Source organism: Podarcis bocagei (genome assembly GCF_964188305.1).
Source record: "Podarcis bocagei genome assembly, chromosome: 6".
In the NCBI taxonomy this organism is placed as follows: domain Eukaryota; kingdom Metazoa; phylum Chordata; class Lepidosauria; order Squamata; family Lacertidae; genus Podarcis; species Podarcis bocagei.
This window is the reverse complement of record NC_138130.1, coordinates 28,564,532-28,584,001: the sequence shown is the minus strand read 5'-3', so window position 1 is coordinate 28,584,001 and position 19,470 is coordinate 28,564,532. Positions and strand designations below refer to the sequence as shown.

General features: G+C 42.8%; 1 protein-coding gene across 3 annotated transcripts in view; it reads right to left on the bottom strand.

Annotated features, from left to right (window-relative positions):
• The window catches only part of EDAR (ectodysplasin A receptor), an 83,318-nt gene that overhangs the window by 42,524 nt on the left and 21,324 nt on the right, over nucleotides 1-19,470 (bottom strand). For 2 of the 3 annotated variants that reach the window (XM_081198512.1, XM_081198510.1), the window contains exon 1: nucleotides 18,171-18,427. The exons of the other annotated variant lie outside the window; for it this stretch is intronic. Coding sequence is in view for 1 of the 2 variants with exons in the window: in XM_081198510.1 (XP_081054636.1) it covers nucleotides 18,171-18,203 (33 nt within the window). In the remaining variant the exon portion in view is untranslated. Of the gene's footprint in view, nucleotides 1-18,170; nucleotides 18,428-19,470 lie in introns of those variants that run through there. 3 annotated transcript variants of the gene reach the window in all.

Below are 19,470 nucleotides of genomic sequence, written 5' to 3'. Positions count from 1 at the left end.
TGCTTCAGGTTAAGAACAGTTTCAAGTTAAGAACGGACCTCTGGAACGAATTAAGTACTTAACCTGAGGTACCACTGTACTATTCTTTGTCTTGTGGGGGCGGAGGCCTTTTCCCTCTCCTATTCTGAAAGATTTAAAATGTCTGGCCCTTGTAGGATCTACTAACCGCATGTTTCCCATTTATATGTCCTCATTGAAATCAGATGATTTATGAATAGCTCAGGAAACATAGAACAGGAGCTTTTATCACTTGGGTTCTGGCACAGACTATCACATCTGTCCCTCCCCTTAACAGCAAAAAGGTGTCAGTTTTGGCCAGGATAACAGATGTGCCAACATCCATTCTCTGGTGATAATTTGTATATAGATCCCGAAAGCCTGACAGAATGGCAAAACACAGAGCCTCTGGCATGTCCCAATTGTGGGCACGCCACAAGTTGCCTTCACCAGATTTGATATGTAACAAAGCAGAAGTACACAAATTCTAATCTATGAGGAAGCAAATATTAACTAAAGTTGATTCTCCAAGTGAGGCAATTCTTTGGTTTGCAAAAAAATAAAAATAAAAAATACTATAGTTCCAGACAAACTTGCAAAGATTTCACCTTTCAGAACTGAAAAATAATCCAGTGTCTTGATTACTCAGAAAGAAGGGCTTCTGTATACACACAGTAATTTGTCCACCAGTTCACTGATCACTGGTTGTTCATTCCTGATAGATCATTCTGGCTTGAAATAGCACTTTTTCCGCACTTCTTTAAGCCACTAAGAGTGAGTTTATTCCCTTTCTTATGAAAATTATAAACTCTATACGGTGTAGTTATTTGAGCTATGGTGCATCAACCATCATGAAGTTAGAAGCACCTGACTGAACTTCCAGATTACCATAAAATATTTATTGCTTATGGGTTCAAGTTTTCAAAGAAAGGAAACATTCTCTACCTGAGGCCCTGAAGAGCCGATGCAAATGAAAACAGAGGCTGTAATACTGAGCTAGGTTGACCAATGGCCTGACTCAGTAAAAACATTGTATGTTCACGGGCAGTGGCGTAGCGTAGTTGCCTGTCCCCGGGGCTGCACAGAGGGGTAGGTGGGAGGGAGGGAAATGGACAAAGTACGCATTTGCATTCAAGTACCTAATGGCATCTTTGTCACTTGGGAGATCACAGCCACAGAGATAAGAAAATAATAGTCATTCTATTATGTGGAGAGTCACTTCCTCTTTCTCATGGAGAAGCTGTTTTCAACAAAGCCCAGCAATGGAGGTGTAAAGTTGTTGAGGCAGCACCAGGTGTAGAATTTTTACGCCCTTAACAATTTTGCACCTGGTGCAACCACCCCTATAGCCTCCCACACTATGGCACTGTTCATGGGAGCAAGAGGAAGAATGAATTGCATTTCCTGGTTTTGCAAGGTTCATTTAATATTGAAAAGAGGATTTAGAAAGGGATTGGTGGTGAGTGATCAGAGAGACTTTTAGGTCATAGTTCATAGCTCAATGAAGATGTCAACCCAGTGTGCAGCAGCTGTGAAAAAGGCACCTTCCATGCTAGGGATCATTAAGAAAAGGATTGAAAATAGAACTGCCAATATCATAATGCTATTATACAGATTTATGGTGAGACCACACTTGGAATACCGTGTACAGTTCTGATCACTTCACCTAAAAACCATATTGTAGAACTGGGAAAGGATCAGACAAGGGCAGCTAAAATGACCAAGGGGGTGGAGCAACTCCTGTACGGGGAATGGTTATAACATTTGTAGCTTTTTAGTGTGTGTGTGTGTGTGTGTTTGTGTGTGTGTGTGTAAAATTAAAAGTTTATTGGCAGAAACACATAAAGAATACAATAAAAATGATGGATATGTCAAATAAAAATAGAATAAAAATTGACTGAAAATACAGTTCCACATTCAATTGTTGCATATGAGAAGAAAAAGATGGGTCAATTCAGTTCTCAATAAAGGTGATGATGGAAATAGTATCAAAAGTTTGGACCCAGAATCTCTAACTATGCAACAGCCCCACCACATATGGAGCAATGTTCCAGTTAGTCCACAACCTCACCCAACATAAATTCGTATTGCTTTGCCAATTCTAGATAGAAACTTTTTAGTTTAGAGAAAAGGTGAGTCGGAGGACACATTATGGAGATGTATAAAATTAGACATGGCATGTAAAAAGTGGACAGAGAAAAGTCTTTCTCCCTCTTGTAATGTTACACATCAAGGACACCCATAAGCTGAATGTTGGAAGATTCAGGACAGATAAAAAGAAAGTATTTCTTCGCACAAAGCATACCGTAGTTAAACTATAGAATTCACTTCAACAAATTTGGTGCCAACTTATATGACTTTAAGAGAGGGTTAGGCAAATTCATGGAGGGCAAGGAAATCACAGTCTACTAGCTACCGTTGCTTTATCCAAGACAGCATGTCTCTGGATGTCAGATGCTGGGAGACACAGTGGAAAGAGCAGTGTTGCACTTAGGCCATCCTTGTGGGCTTCCCACAGGCATCTGGTTGGCCACTGCAAGAGGATGATGGACAAGAGGGACCTTTGCCCTGAACAAGCAGGGTTCTAATCAGATTCAGATGAGCTGGCACACTTTTATTGTGCAAGGCCATTACAAATCGGTAGAGGCACCATCTTCTCAAGATGACTGAGAAGGCCCAACGCAACACATGTGACGTCATGTGACGTCCTGACATTGCATGTGCAACATTGTGAGGAGACAGAGGCGGAGCCAAATGCCCACTGAACATCGAGGGGCCCCGCCCCCCTCATAAAAAGCACATCAGAGCCCCCGAAACTGCCTCAGCCCCTAGGAACTGGTGCTCATGCAAGTAAGGGACCCCTCACCATTAGGTCCAGTCGCGGACGACTCTGGGGTTGCGACACTCATCTCGCTTTATTGGCCGAGGGAGCCGGCATACAGCTTCCGGGTCATGTGTCCAGCATGACTAAGCCGCTTCTGGCGAACCAGAGCAGTGCACGGAAACGCTGTTTACCTTCCCACCGGAGCAGTACCTATTTAACTACTTGCACTTTGACGTGCTTTTGAACTGCTAGGTTGGCAGGAGCAGGGACCGAGCAACGGGAGCTCACCCCGTCATGGGGATTCAAACCACCGACCTTCCGATCGGCAAGTCCTAGGCTCTGTGGTTTAACCCACAGTGCCACCCGCGTCCCTTCCAACTAGGTAATGTCCAAATCTCTGCTTTCAAAATCATTGTGTGCAGACTGTGTTAATTGGCTGACCTGAATTCACGTGGAATATAGTTTTCCCTAGCAACTGGTGCTTTGCCTTTGGATGGATTTCTGGCACTGCTTTAGAAACCGAACTTGCAAACAGCCTTAATGCCACATGGCATTAACATTTTAAATTAGCATTGTCTTGTAAGCCGGCATCAATCACACTGTGTGTCTGTTTTCCTTTCTTTTCTTTGTGCCAAAAATGAGGCAATCGGTTCCCAGGCATCCCTGCTGTGAATATTTTCTAGAAGAAAAATAAGGCAAAGTAACTCATAGGATTTGAGAAGTGGGTTGGTAAAGAGTTGCTCGTTGCCTGCTGGGTTCTCTTTTTTAGAATGTAATCATTCTAAAATAACTTCATGGCAACAGAAACTCATACAGTTGAGTGGAATGGGGAAAAGATGGATGGGTTCCTTCCTTCTTTTTCTTTTAAGAATAAATACCTTGTTTTGCAGGTATTATGTGTTCACCTCCAGTAAGCGTCAATAGCATACCCTCCAACATTTCTCCAATGAAAACAGGGACATCCGAAGGAAAAGCGGGACATTCTGGGATTAAATAAGAAACCAGGGTGGAATCTACACACACATAAAAACCGTTCTGAAAACGTTTTTTTTTAAAAAAAAACCAACAACATTGAGTTTTCCACCAGGCTAGTGTTGCATTCTATATTGCACTTAAAACATTTTATTTGCAGCTGTATAGCTGAGTCCCAGGGTGGCTTCTGTAAATCCAGGACTGTCCTTGGAAAACAGGGACACTTGGAGGAAAGCTTTGTGGAATTAAAGTTATTTTCCCTTATGAAACTAAAACACTTGCTGATTTAAATATATATATATATATTGACAAGGGCAATGGGCTGTAAGGGTAAGTTGTTCATTTAGTGAATGATATTCCTCCAAGGTGCAGGGTATAAATGTTGTTGTTGTTTCTTGTCACTGAGAGTGCTGGGTGGTGGTTTCTAAGCTCCAGGGAAGGAGAGAGAATATACCATAAATGTAGTTTTTAAAAGACAGGAACAACACTGGGTGTCCTATAGCCTGAATGAAAGCAAAACTGTAGATTTCCCACCCCTCCCTTTTTTCAAATATAAAATTATTATTTACCATGGGGCAGTTGGAGGGGAGGGTTGCTTAGCAATTGGAGCGCAGCATGTGACCTGTGCCCCATTTGCATGGTTCTTTACCTGTGGCAAGAGAAGCCAAATCTCTGAAATGACAAAATGGAAGCAACTTCATAGGATCAGGCCATATGGTTCTAACCCATAAATCAGTTACACCAGAGTAGTCTCACTGATGTCTGTGGATGCCTTTGGAGCAAGCTATTTTTTGTGAATTATATTGCAGGTTCAAAGTCTAAAGGATCAAGGGAACCATTCCCCCCCCCTTCTCCCTCCCCTATGAAGCAGAAAAAGAATAACATACTCTGAACCCAGCCCATTATAAAACCTTTTATGTGTTCTGAGCTTGAGAAGCAGCTGGCCCTATATCTTGCTCCGCTGATTCACAGAAAAATCAATCTCTTCCTGCCGTTCTTTGAACTGACACACATCATCAATCAAAGTCGCCATGGATCATTCATTCATTCATTCATTTCGCATCCACTTTTGGATTTCTTTTAAAGTTACCAATGCTCTTGTGGTGACGCAAAATAAAAAATGGAGGCACGGACTGACACAACCAGCAGAAGATTGTGCAGCTGAGAGGCACTTTGGGGTTTGTAGGTCCCTGAATTGTTACTTTATAATCAAATATCCCTATGATGATGCCAATTCAATAACTCCTTGAAGCAGTGCAGGGAAAAGGTAACCCACTCTACCATATTCCCAGTGGCAAAGGCAATTTGGGACTTATTTATTTATTTACATGTAAAATCATGAAACTGCTCTGCATTTCCTTTTGAAGTTTTGGCCCATGCATACATTTGCCTGAAATAAACCCGTTTATGGCTTCAGCCTTATAAGATGTTGGGTGATCTCAGTTCCCACTTAAGCCAATCTGTTACGGCACCACCTTACAGATGCTAACCTTTTAAACTGCTGTTGTAAAATAGGTGTTTCATTTCCATAGCAATGAAGCCGGCAGAGGCCTGCTTCTCTTTAGAGAAGGCCTCTCGGTTTTTGTTTTTTTAAGAGGGATGGAGAACCTATAGCCCTTAAGACCAGTGCCGGCCCTGCCGTTAGGCAGAGTGAAGAGGCAGCCTCAGGTGGCTGATTGAGGGTGGCGTGAAGAGTAGCAAATTATTATTGTTGGTACTGTGGGATTTTCTCTCTCTGGTGCCAAAATAACTTGACCAACCTTTCGGACTGTGAGCTTTTGACTTGAGGAACACCATTTGCTGCTTCATCTCAGGCAGACAAATGGAGTTGGACAACAATTCACATCATTCCTGTTGGGAGTTGGAAGTCCAAGAACATCAGGAGGGCCGCAAGTTCCCCATCCCTGATTCAAAGCCTTGGGTTTCGGACTAGGGGTCAGGACCCTCTGAGGAGCCACAATACATGAAAGCCGGAACTATGAGACCGATGCACTTCTGTGGAAAGACGAATAGCAGCTGCCCACTTCCTTCAATTTCTCAAATCCAAGTAGAAGCCAGAGGTCCTAGTTTAGTGCTGAAGGAGCCAATTGGCCGTGCTAGTTGATTCCTGGGGGAGAGATGGGGGTGGAGCCAGGGATTGAACCTGAGCGGAAACCTCCCTTTGGTCCACGCCACAGAACATATCAAAGGGGCCTGGCTAGTAGCTCTGGGAATACAGACACTGACTTCCAGACCCACCTGTCCTTGGGCTTGGTCATTAATCCTGCAATGGCTATAGGTTGGTTGCCCTTTGAGAGGGTTTGTTAAGGAATAATTACACCAGTGAAGACACCGCTCAGATGAATGGCCTTGCGTTGGCAATAGTTTGATGGTTCCTATCGCAAGATGAGTCCTATATAAGTGTTGCCCATGTGTAGGACACTCGCAACTTCAAGCCAGAGTGGAAGATCAGTGCCATACAGTGGTACCTCGGGTTACATACGCTTCAGGTTACATACGCTTCAGGTTACAGACTCTGCTATCCCAGAAATAGTACCTCGGGTTAAGAACTTTGCTTCAGGATAAGAACAGAAATTGTGTTGTGGTGGCAGCGGGAGGCCCCATTAGTTAAAGTGGTGCTTCAGGTTAAGAACAGTTTCATGTTAAGAACGAACCTCTGGAACAAATTAAGTACTTAACCCGAGGTACCACTGTACTCTGATTATCACAAGTTGAGTGCAGTTGTCTGCAAAAGAAGCCCCATGCATTAGTATCTGCTCATATTTAGGGACTGTAGGTGATCAGAACACAAAATAGGGCAGGGTTCCTGGCTGCATGGGGTCTCTCTGAGCAAGCAGCTGTTTGTGGGTCGAGCTTGCCTTGCAGACACAATCACACTCAGTGCTGGACAATCAAGGGGCAGAGCTGGTATGGCAACATAGTGCTGGGAGCAGTGGAAGAAGTATACCCCACTTTAAACTGGGTGCTCTACACGCAAATAAAGCGTGGAAAGAGCTACGGCTGTCTGCTTTGTTGTTGTTTAGTCGTTTAGTTGTGTCCAACTCTTCGTGACCCCATGGACCAGAGCACACCAGGCACTCCTGTCTTCCGCTGCCTCCCGCAGTTTGGTCAGACTCATGCTGGTAGCTTCGAGAACACTGTCCAACCATCTCGTCCTCTGTCATCCCCTTCTCCTTGTGCCCTCCATCTTTCCCAACATCAGGGTCTTTTCCAGGGAGTCTTCTCTTCTCATGAGGTGGCCAAAGTATTGGAGCCTCAGCTTCACGATCTGTCCTTCCAGTGAGCACTCAGGGCTGATTTCCTTCAGAATGGATAGGTTTGATCTTCTTGCAGTCTGCTAATGGGTGGTAAATATCCATATGTTGTGATCTTTCAAATGTAAAATCTATATTCAGATTGCAGGATAACGTTAATTCAGTACAGGTAACCCCCGGTTTGCGTGGGGATTGTGTTCTGGGTCATTGCATGCTTACGTGAATCCATGTGAAATTGAAACACCCCACTCTGCCCCTGTTCCACCCTTTTAGTGACAACTTTTATGACGTTTCTGGGTCACTTCCAGATTTGGCCCTGTGGGCACATATAGGTCGCATATAAAACAGGAGTTGCCTGTGAGTTTAATATGTACTCGGTAATATGCACCCGTAGTACCAATGCGTGTTGAGGCATTTGCAAATAAACATGGATCTGTCTCCATTGTAAATTGACAGCAGTGAGTAATTGAGCAGGGATGATAATAGCCATGAAACTGGCACCAAGACCCCACATAAGAGATCAGAGCTTGCAACAAAGAAGCAGTGTGTGAACTAGCGCTTTAGGCGCTTACAAATGTTTATCCATCATAATCATTTGCACATCCCTTTAATCAAAGATAACAATATAAAGAAGAATATGAAACGCTTTTTAAAAAAAAAAGATGGAAAAAATACGAGTGAAGAACAGAGTCTTGCTGTGCTTGTTACAGAACTGTCCATGTCTACCCTACCTCCTTAAACATCTTAGTAACAGTTTTGATCTTCATTAATTATAGGCCAGGAAAGCTTATAGAGGGAACCTGTCTTTTTAAATACAAACAAGATTAATTGCAAGGCTCCTGCATAAGGTGAACCACCAGCAGTTTAACAACAACAACAACAAAAAGCACACACACTTGCTTTTGAGAAGCCCCCAGCTTAAAAAAAGAGAAAAAAGAAACCTATATAGAAGTTTAACTGTTACAGGAAGCAAAGCAGCTGCCAAATTATTATGCCTGTGAGCTTCACCCTCGTTATTAGACTAAATGAATGCCCCCACTCCTCCACTTTCATCCTCTTCCAGGCAGAGGGGAAAGAAAAGGAGAGCGGGGGGGGGGGGAGAGAAATCACTTTGCACAAAGAAGTGTCTCTGAAGTTTGGAATGCACCCTAGTTGTTTGAAGAATTGATTTATACCTGACACCTTTCTTTAAGCTCATTGTTGAGACTCGCCTGTTTTCAAATCAACCGCAGACTGACTGCTTGAGGTTCTTCATCTCACGACGACCACATAAGCTAAGATAAATGCACAAGGGATGGGTAATGCTTTCAGGTTAGGAAAAGGTGTGGGGGGAACATGGGGGGTGGGAGAAGCGGAGGAAGGAAAAGATAAAGCAAGTCCTTAACGCAGCTCGTCATGCGCCCAAAAGGGGTTTGGGGGTAAAGATGGATAGATAGAGGAAAACAAATGTCACAGAAAAGCAAAGAGGGAAGAAGAGAGAGATGTTCTACAAGGAAATCTAGCGGGTTTGGCTGCAGAAATTACCCGTTCAGCCAACTCTGTTAGAAAGCCTGGCTACAATTACGGATGCTGTAGGACCGAGAGCGATGCTTAACCGTCTAAACCATCATGCTATCTCATTTCATTTCATTTTATATACGGGAATGTATACATTTGCTTTTCTGCAATACCCCACATAGCAACCCTAGGAACATGCCGAGGGAAGATTTGCTTATGAAATCACATACCAGGACCAGTCTAGGGGACTGCACCACTGCGCTCCGGATATAAAAGCCACTTTCCAGTGATTTCTCATGAACACAATGACAGATTTTGGCAGCCATATGTAAGGATGGAACGGCCAGACACTGCTCAATTCAGGCAGACAACACAAAGCATGGAACACAAAGCAGGGATTTGATAGCTCTAAGAAATTTCACACATCAACTCCCTTCTCAACCCAACTTCTTAATTTTGCATCCCGAAAACAAACAGCACAAATGAACATACATCTCTTCTGGATTAGATGGTTTCCAATGATTTCCTTCTTCTGGTGAAAAGAGGTTAATCTGACAGAAGGGGGCTTTTTCCAATAGAAGGACTCCTTCTGTTAGAGGGGAACCTCTGGATGCTACAACATGTTCTGAAGTCATTTGAGTGACTTCTCAAGGGGTTTGACCCAGATTTAGTCATGCTTGGAACAGACCCATTTAACAAAACATAACAGTGTCAGTCTGGATTCAACCCAGCGAACATACATTTTCATTTAAACCCAATTGTTTTTAAAACAGTCTCTTACACGATTTTTCATTTCAACAATACGGAATGGCAATTCCAGGAAACAAAATAAATAGACTGGACAGGTTTAGGAAAGATGTTGACATTTAAAACTGGCAACAGTAAGCAAATGAAGGACGTAAAATATCTATGATGCTAAGCTCTTGAATCTATGTATAATGGTCACAAGACAGTACAGAAAAAAGTCAGTGTTAAAACCCATTGATTTAAATGGGATTTTAGAGTGACTTACTTTGTGGATGACCTTCTGACATTTGGCTAATGAGACAGTTCTATTTGGTATGTCCACTGTAACATCGCACAACTACTGTATTCTGGTTGTGTAGAATTACATCAGAATGCTTTTAGATTGTCGACCAAATAAACTCTGCTTCCTTCATACACTTTCACACAACCCAATGCAATAGTGTTGTAGGACACTACACCAGGCAGTTGTAGATATTGCAGTACAGCAATGCTGCGCTGATCTGATGCCTTGACTTGGTGCTGCATAGTGTGAGTCCCTTATACTTGACCCTCGTCTATTACACTGATCAACCACCCTTTAACCCAGCCAACAGCTCCCAGCATCCTTGACCATTGGTCATGCTGGCTGGGGCTGATGGGAATCGAGTCCAACATCTGTACAATGACAGGCACAGCACTCCTAACTTAATGCAATGATCGATTACAGGAATAAGTTGAAATCTCTCCATTGATATGATTATGCTCTGGATCCAGTGCTGCAAAATGCTCCAAACCCGAATTTCTGTTTTTTTCAAGTTCAGAAAATGTTTTTAGTCACGCAAGCTTTGAGCTCGCTAACCTTTCTGCTCATTTTTTAAAATGTACTTGAAAGAATTTGAATGTCGATCCAAATTCTCTGGGCATATTGACATCTAATGTTATGGTCCAGAAATATTTAGAAGCCAGAGCAATGATTTTCAGCCATCTCCCTGAGAACATTTTCTACAGTTTGAATCATTAGGAAACAGCACCATATCTGACAGAAACTGGGCAGGCCATTACATGTCAGGATAAAGTAGGCGAGTGAATATTAAGTTTTTTGCTTGGTTGTTAAGCACATACAAAAAGTGTGGCAAGGGAGGACTTCTTATGTATCAGATGAAACATCAGCAATGTAAGTGAACAGAAAAACCTTTTGCGCTTAGAGTGTCAAGCAGTGTTGTTTGCCCGTATCAATGGATAAAAGAGTGCGCATTAGTTCATAATCTAACCTGACTTCCTGCTCATCTAACATTGCCTTGTTCTCTTCTCCACGTTGACCACCCTGATCAACTGTTTGTCATGAAGTGAGAGCCAGCTAGATATTTTATTATTTAACTGAGAAATAGTGTCTGGCACTCCACAAGATGGACTCCCCAAGCGGCTGCCGGTTGACCTACCAAATTTCTGTCAGACACTTTTTTACCTATGAGGAAAAGTTCAATGTTGTCAAGTATATCACTATATTATTCCCTCTCTCTCTCTTGGATTTGGTGTGGAACTTGAAAATATGCATATTTGTCCACCGACTCAGAAGTAAGTCCAACTGAATTCAGTGGTACATCTTCCCAAGGAAGAGGTTAGAGGATAACTACTCAAAGGTACCAGTTTGAAGGCCTTCCTTGAACAAATAAAGTTAAATTATTTTTGTACTTTAGTGTTCAGGAAACACCCCTCAGTAACATTTGAAAAGGTACCTCAGAGTGACATGACCTTGATGATATGATTTGAAATGACTGCCAACAAGAAATAATTAGAAAACCAACCAATAGTTATGGACAAAAACCAATCAGCTAGAGCAGCTATACTTTATTCTGATGACAGATCGTTCCTCAAGCTAGGAGCATTCCATGTTGCAAACATGAACTTTCATCACTGATCAGGAAAAACGACAAGGATTTAAACTAGTGCTTACATTTTGAACAGGCCCTTTGGTGGAAGGCTGTGAAGTTAACAGCTACTGAAAATGATCCTTTAAGAATTGCACTGGTACTTGAATAATTTCACACCGTAATGAATGAGGGTGGAGTGATAAATTGGTTTGCATCCTGGATAAGGAATCTTTGACTCTCCAGATATTGTTGGACTACAACTCTTATCACGCCATAACCATCCTAAATGGGGTTGATGGGAGTTGGAATCCAACAGGATCTGAAGCGATACTGATTCCTCATCTCTGGTTAACCTAATGAATGACACAGGTCTAAGGCAGACTATGGAACAGATACTTGCTCCACTCTTCTTATGTTCTCAACAAGACGCTTAGTTAGAACATAGATATTTTGCCAGCCTTCTCATTCAGGGTATGTTCACATTAATCGCTTAAAACTGGTTTATAAATCAAAGGAAACAAATGGTGACATTGAAAACAATTAGCATAATTCAGCGTAGAAATGCTAAAGACAGCAATTTTCTTCCCTTCTTGCAAAAAAATAAATAAATGTGTTGGACCTCAGCAGATCTTAAGGAAATCATCCTTTATACTTTATGACCTGGATCCCTCAGTTGCAGTAAACAATCACAGAAAACAATGGAATTCCTGTTGAAGCACGAAAACCCAGAGGTCACCTTTCTGCTTCCACGGGGATGCAGAGAGGTAAACAGTACTTCGGTTTTTAGCAAACCATCCTAAAGGGGGATGGTGGCACAGTGACTCAGAAACTCTTTTGCCAAAACGCCATGGGAATCCTGATGGTTAGATATGAGTCACTGATCCAAGCAAGGCAGAAGATGGAAGTCTCTATGGGATGCCTCTCCCGCTCCTAGCAGAACACCTCATCACAGGGACCCGACCGGTGCTCTTCTCTGTACACCACACCTTACCCTCAAGCAATGTTTTAGTGCTCCGCTGAAGTTGGTTAAGCACAAATTAGAGCCGATAATAGTATCACCGTACACAATGGAGTTTACTAGAGGATAACGCTTTGGAGAAGAGTCTCTCCATGCATAATGCCACACCTCTCTTTCCTCAAGGCAAGAGAAGAGACAGTATGCCTGAGCAGCTTATCAAGCTGCACCCTGCACACAGTGGTCATGCCTATCTAGTGTTCCTGTGGCTTCCACTCATCTCAGCACATGCCATCCAGGGTGTCACTTGTGGCTAAAAGGCTCCCCTGAATAACCACCGGAAAAGCAAGATGAATAGGAGCAACATATGAAAGATAAAGTCTAAAATGCAACTTTCCCTTCTGGCAAGCCTACAGGTGCCATCCTGTGATGGCAATGCCCTGAAAGATACCATCTGTTTCCTAGAATCCTTCAGGTGCTGAGCTACATACGAGACAGGATATATTCCAGGTAGAAATAACAAGCTGAACCAACAAAGCATTTGGGTGAGTTGAAGAATGTACTCAGTGACACACAGAAGCCAAAGGAATTTCGGAATCTACCAGAAGCTGTTCACTATGTGGGGGACCCCAACATCAGTCAAGCCCATCTGTTGACTGACAGCATATCAACCAGCAAGCAAGTTGACTCAGTAGATATAGGCCCGATGCCTATGCCAAACCTGTAATCAATAATTTTGTGGCCTAATTATAATCCAACACCTGACTCTTTTCATTATTGTTGTCTGTGCACGCCCCCCCCCCCACATTGTACCTGGATCCACAAATAACACAACAAGGAATTTGTATCCAATTTCCCACAGGACCCACCCATCCCCAGAAATGTTGGAAGTTATCATGGCATCACTAAAAGATTATTCTTTTTTAAGGCATTGCTTTTTATTTTCATTCTCCATACTCTCCATGCCCAGTGGTTTCATTTGATGTAACACCACAGGTGCTGCTGGCATGGGGTGGGACTTTTTTATAATGTTCCTGAAGATCTCTCTCATATATATCAGCTAATGACTATTGTGTGGAACCAGAATATGAAACAGGAAATATCCCACAGAAGAAACATTTAACAGAGAAGTAACCTTCATAAGTGGTTCTTGGGGTAGGGGGGATGGGATCACTGCCACCCAGGAATGCTTGCTGTTCATCTCATTCTAATCTTGCTGATACATTAGGACTAGAAAAGAAATTGACACCTGGTTTGTGAGTGTCTACCTGCCATAGCATCACTTAAGGATCAGGTGTGTTTGTGGAGGTGGTGGTGTGAAACCCAACATTTGGAAGCCCTCTGAGAGTCAAGCACCTTTTGCACACACATCATGTGCTCAATATGCTGTACATATGACCCTCAGCACACACAACAACAGGAAGCCCTGCTACCTGCTTGGATTTCTGCCTGTACATCTTTTATATGCTGACAAACACTGTAAAATAAGTCCCATGACCCCATAAACTTGAATAGGTTTCCTGCATTTGTGTACAGCAGCTACATTACAGCTTAGTGCTCAGCTGACTTCCTTCTGTTTTTTAAAACATTCCCAGAAACCTATTCCTTGATGCCAAGTAAATATAACATTACATGGTATCAGCTCACTCACACTGCAAGTGACATTTAATTACATCCATAAATACTAACGTTCTTCCCGTCATTTGCATTGAGCATTTTGACAATCAGGCTATTGTTCTCCTCAGGTAATCACCTCCGTTAGAGATGCTGGTGTCCTAAGGAAAGGGTGTTCTAACTGCTGTTAACATCTTGTATGGTATGTTGTTTGCACTTTGTGCCAGGAAATGTAGTGGGAGAAGTTTTTTGCTTCTTCCTCCCCCCCCCCTTTTTTTCTTTTTGACATTCAACTTTGCTGTGTGTGGTAGGCAAAATGAATGTCTTTCTATTATTAAATCATTATTATTGCAAACGTGGGGCTCATTTGTGCTTCTGTGCCTGGGACAGCTCAGTTGGTCTATAGAGCATGAGGCTCTTCATCTCAGGGCCATGGGGGTGGGAGCCAGCATGGTGTAGTGGTTAAGAGTGGTGGACTCGTAATCTGGGGAACCGGGTTCGCTTCCCCGCTCCTCCACATGCAGCTGCTGGGTGACCTTGGGCCAGTCACGCTTCTCTGAAGTCTCTCATCCCCACTCACCTCACAGAGTATTTGTTGTGGGGGAGGAAGGGAAAGGAGATTGTTAGCTGCTTTGAGACTCCTTAGGGTAGTGATAAAGTGGGATATCAAATCCAAACTCTTCTTCTTCTTCTATGGGTTTGAGCCCCACGGTGGACAAAAGATTCCTGCATTGCACGGAATTGAGCTAGATGGCCCTTGTGGCCTCTTCCAACTCTACAATTCTATGATTCTGTGCTCAGGTATATAATTCATATCCAAAGTCTCTCTCTCAAGCTGGCTGTCCCAGGACCAACTGGGCAAGCCAATACAGTGCCTGAAGCACTTGGGTGCCCCCAGCGGAATGGTGCCCCATACCATAGCATGCCATGGGTCTCCCGAGTTGGGCCACACCTCCTCTTCATACCCTGTGGCTTGTCATACCCCAGGGGAGCTAAACATACATTCCCAGAGGAACCTGCTTCCTGATGGGGTCCCTGGCTTGAATTATAATTACAAGGAAGGAGACTGAAACTAAACTTTAGGAAGAGCTTGCTGATGGCCAGAACTATTTGACAGTGGAATAGACAAACTCAGAAGTAGAAATCGACGCCCCTTCATTGGAGGTTTTTAACAGAGGTAATAATAATAATAATAATAATAATAATAATAATAATAATAATAATAATAATAAATTATTTATACCCCGCCCATCTGGCTGGGTTTCCCCAGCCACTCTGGGCAGCTTCCAACAGAACACTAAAATACAATAGCCTATTAAACATTAAAAGCTTCCCTAAACCGGTCTGCCGTCAGATGTCTTCTAAAAGTCTGGTAGTTGTTTTTCTCTTTGACATCTGGTGGGAGGGAGTTCCACAGGGCAGGTGCCACTACCAAGAAGGCCCTCTGCCTGGTTCCCTGTAACTTGGCAAGGAAACCACCAGAAGGCCCTCGGCGCTGGACCTCAGTGTCCGTGCAGAATGATGGAGGTGGAGAAGCTCCTTCAGGCGGGATGGCTATCTGCAGTCTACCTTTTCTCCCAAGAACCCCTAGAAACCTGATTCCATCATTTTTATATATATATAAAAAGGAGACTCAGATATTTAGCAATCACCCTGAGGTCTACCTGATCAACCCAATGCCTGTTTCTGTACAGCATTTAGAATATATTCCCGATGGAGTTTAGTTGACATACAAATTCAATGGCTTTCATAATTATTATATATACTTTCCATACATAATCATGTCACCGCCTACATGGATCCTCTTCCCAGAGATTATATTTGGTGGCATATCTGCCCTTCGGGGTCCTTCAGAGAGAATTGTTTGAGGTAGTGCTCCTGCTCTATAATCAATGAGGCTTCCCCCTTCAGGGTGCATGTCTTCCGCTACAATGATGTAATGCTTGAGTAATTTGACCCTTAGGCGCTGGAGGAATACATAACTTATTGAAAAGCACAGAGATGTAGGGCTTAAGGGGGTAACCTGAATCCACGGAAGTCAGCGAGCATTTGGCAGCGACTTCAGTGAATCTGGACATTTTGATATAAGGAAGCATACCCTTCAGAGAAACCTACACTTCTGCACGCATAAGCATAGAAGGTTTCTTTTCTTTCTCTAGATTTGCCAGCAAATTCTTGCATCTTAAAAATCGTTCGTATGTTGGATGTTAAATGTACTGTATGGTACATTGACAAGTTTCCGCCTTCCTTCTAATTGCATTTACTTGCTAGTAGGTAACAGGTTTTGCTTCTAAGCGTGCTGAGGCTGTTGGCAGAAGTAAGAAAATGTTACATTTGTCATTCATTTTTATGAAAACCAAAGCCTTTAAAGGCTACGTTGAAATCAGTAAGTGAATCGCAACCATGCATTATCACAGTCTTTGAACTTTTCTCTTCCTATGCAGTGCTGGATTACCAAATAGGCAGAGTAGGCACAGGCTAGGGGCCCCACACCTTTTAGCGGCCCCGCAATAATGGATCAAAATAATATGGATTTGATCTTGAAAGAAAATAACAATCAAGCTTTCTTAGTTCAATGTTATTCCACTAGAGCAAGCGCCCAAGGGATCCCCCGAGATTTCAGCTGCCTAGGGGCCTCCACAGAGTTTAATCCTGTGCTGTTCCTATGGCCAAGTGTATTAGTTTACACAAAAATAAGACAAGTGTTACATCTGTACCAGGATGGCCAGACTCACGAGATACTGAGAATCCACATTGGTTCCATATTTGCAACCAGTGCAGGCAAAGCATTACTTCTTTATTAACATAGATTCATTGAAAAGCTGGAAAAATAACAAATCCTTTAAACACTCTAGTACTGTAATCACAAATCCACCAGTATTAAAAGATAACTAATTCTTGTTAGATGACCTCAAGTTTTATATACACTGAGAATTGAGGTAGGTGATGGGATCGTTAACAATTCAGTAACATTTTTTTAAAGGATTAGAATATGTAACAAATCCTGTTCTTATACTGTGGTTGCCCAAATGAGGGGTGGTTTAGAAGGAGTGAGGAACCTGGGGCCTTCTGGAAGTTATTGGAATCCCAAGGCCCATCAGGCCCAACTTGCATGGGCAATGGCCATGGATAATGGAAGCCAAGAAGATATGGAGAGCCAGAGTTCTCCATTCCTGATTACAGGGAAGGCATGGGGTTTCAGGGAGGGATGGAATCATGAAGTAGGTGGCACGTCCCCTTGTCCCCCACGTCCAAACCTGGGTAGATTGAATGTCCCCAGCAGATGCCCCTTCATTGCCTTATCATCCGCGTGTCAACCTTGCGAAGAAGGTTGCTCAGAAAGACCTGCTGTTTTCTTTTTATGATGCTTCCCAGTACATTGTTTTAGAGGGGTGTCAAATAAATTCTGCTCTGTTTCTCTGCTAGCACTGGTGATAGGAGTGGAACCCCAACCCATAGCTCTTTGCATGAAGCACCAACACTTCACACATGACTGTGTTATGTGTGACACATGAGCATGGGTCTCCTTCTCTCTGCCTGCATCTCACCTACAAAACAGATTATTGCTGCTGGGTCATTGGAGGGGGTGGTGGAGGGAAAATAGACGAGTTCATTTAGAAGGGGGACTCATGTTCAAAAAGTATGAGAAACACTGAACTAGCACAGACTCTCCTGCTCTTACTAAGCTTAATACACCTCTTTATTTGAGTGTAAAGAAATGAGCTATGCGAGCATTATTTGTACATGCTATCTCATCCACCTCTTCTTTATTGTTTCATTAAATTGAAAAGCATAGCTAGGCACCAGACCCCAGCATCCCTAATAGCCCTTAAAAATGCTCCTAAAATAAATTGACATTGCACAGATGTAAGAGTTGACACAGTTTGTACTTACTAGCCAGAGTACTAAGGGCAGGGTGCAAATGTCACTGAAATCAGTACCAATCTAGAGTTTTTATGCAGGTTCTTCTTTAGTGTTTAAATGTGTCCCAAATGGTGGGGAGAAGAATGATTCTATATGTGTCGATTCAAAAATATATCCCACGGATTTCAATGAGGACGATAGCCAGGTCATCAGATACAGTCTTGCAGCCCCAGAAACTTTATTTAAGGCAGAAAAACAATATCATTTTAGCATGTGTGAATCTATTTCTAAATGCACCTTTCATTTCTTATTGCACTTGAAGAAACTGTTGAAATGACCTGTCCATTGGTGCTTATTACACAACAGGGTTTTTTCACCATTAAAACAATCCATTTCCACCAGAAATATATACTAATTATCACTTGTATTTTACTACGATGACTTGCTCACTATTTTCGGGTTAGTTATCTTTGATTGCAAAACACACACACACACACACACACACACACACACACACACGATTAAATCTATGGTAACTCTGGCAAAATACCTGTATCCAAAATACCTGTAGATATTTTGGTAATATCGTCTCTTACCATTGTTCTGCTTCCTTCATTTTGCTCTTCCATCACAAGAGGAAAACTGCTCTGAAGCTTTTGCCGTGTCTAAAACCTTACCTAGGTTTCGCGCCTGATCCTAGGAAGGAGGAGTAGCTTTCCAGCTTGGGAGGGAGTGCAAGACGGAAAGAAATAAATCAACTTTTTGATCTATGCCAAACAGTTTGAAAAGGAAGCCATCCAAGCTCAAAAGCCTTAGAGTCTAACCCAGGGTTAGACAACTCATTTGGTGTAACTTTAGAGCACATCGAAAAGCACATCGTGGCTGGAGGGCTGTACATTTTAGTTACAGCTAATCATCAAATCTGCATATTTTTTTCATTAACACAATGGGTGCCAAGACGCAGTTAATAGACATGTAGGCCTTCCTCTGTGACATTTTTATTTCAGAATTATTAACTCCGAATGGGAAAAGTCACAAATCAAGAGCCTCAGCCGTCACGAAATGTACTTGGGAATTATGAATTGCACAACACTTAATGTTAGGCTTATCTTAATCGGTCTTAAGAGTTTCTGAGCCTGTGGCACATTTTGATTCTTTTCTCCCTGCAATCACACTGCCTGGGAAGTAAGATTTTAGCAAATGACAGCTTTGAATCTTGGCTGCAGGGTGCCCTGAATAGTTGTTTTCCTCCCCCACCCCCACCCCCGTTTGAAAAACTGGCACAGGCCCATTCCACAAAATGAGATTTTACTAGGGGTGTCTGTGGACCCCCAATCCACCCTGTGGTCTCGATCTGCGGCCACCAGATCAGACCAATTCATCCTGTTCTGCCAAGTGGGATCACCAAATCCATCCCTAAATCAATTCAGGGGTGTAGCAAAGAAGTTTTAAAGGGTTTTTTAAAAAATCCTATTTGAACATATTAAAAATATAGTTGGGGTGTGTGTGCCTGCACCACACAGGATCAGATTGCAAAGGAACAGCACCACACAGGACCACACAGGATTGGGTCCTCCTGTTCAACAGTTGTTAAGAAGGAGCATCATGTCCTGCACAGTGCTGCTTCAGGGGCAGGAAGAAGGAGAGGTGTGGAAGGAAAGGCTCTTCCCCTCCTTCTCCAGTCAAGACACAGCTGTGTGGTAGGTCCCTCCTATTTTGCAGATTGTCCTCCTCACTCACACCTTCCTCTCCTTCTTGCCTGAGGTCCAAATCCTTCTGTATGCATCCAGTTTGGCTCAGGATTTCAGCCCCAGAGAAATCCAGTGCACAGCCTTTGCTTTTAATGCACTATACGTTGTGTTCTATCCTGGCACTTCTCCACTTGTTCTTTCATTG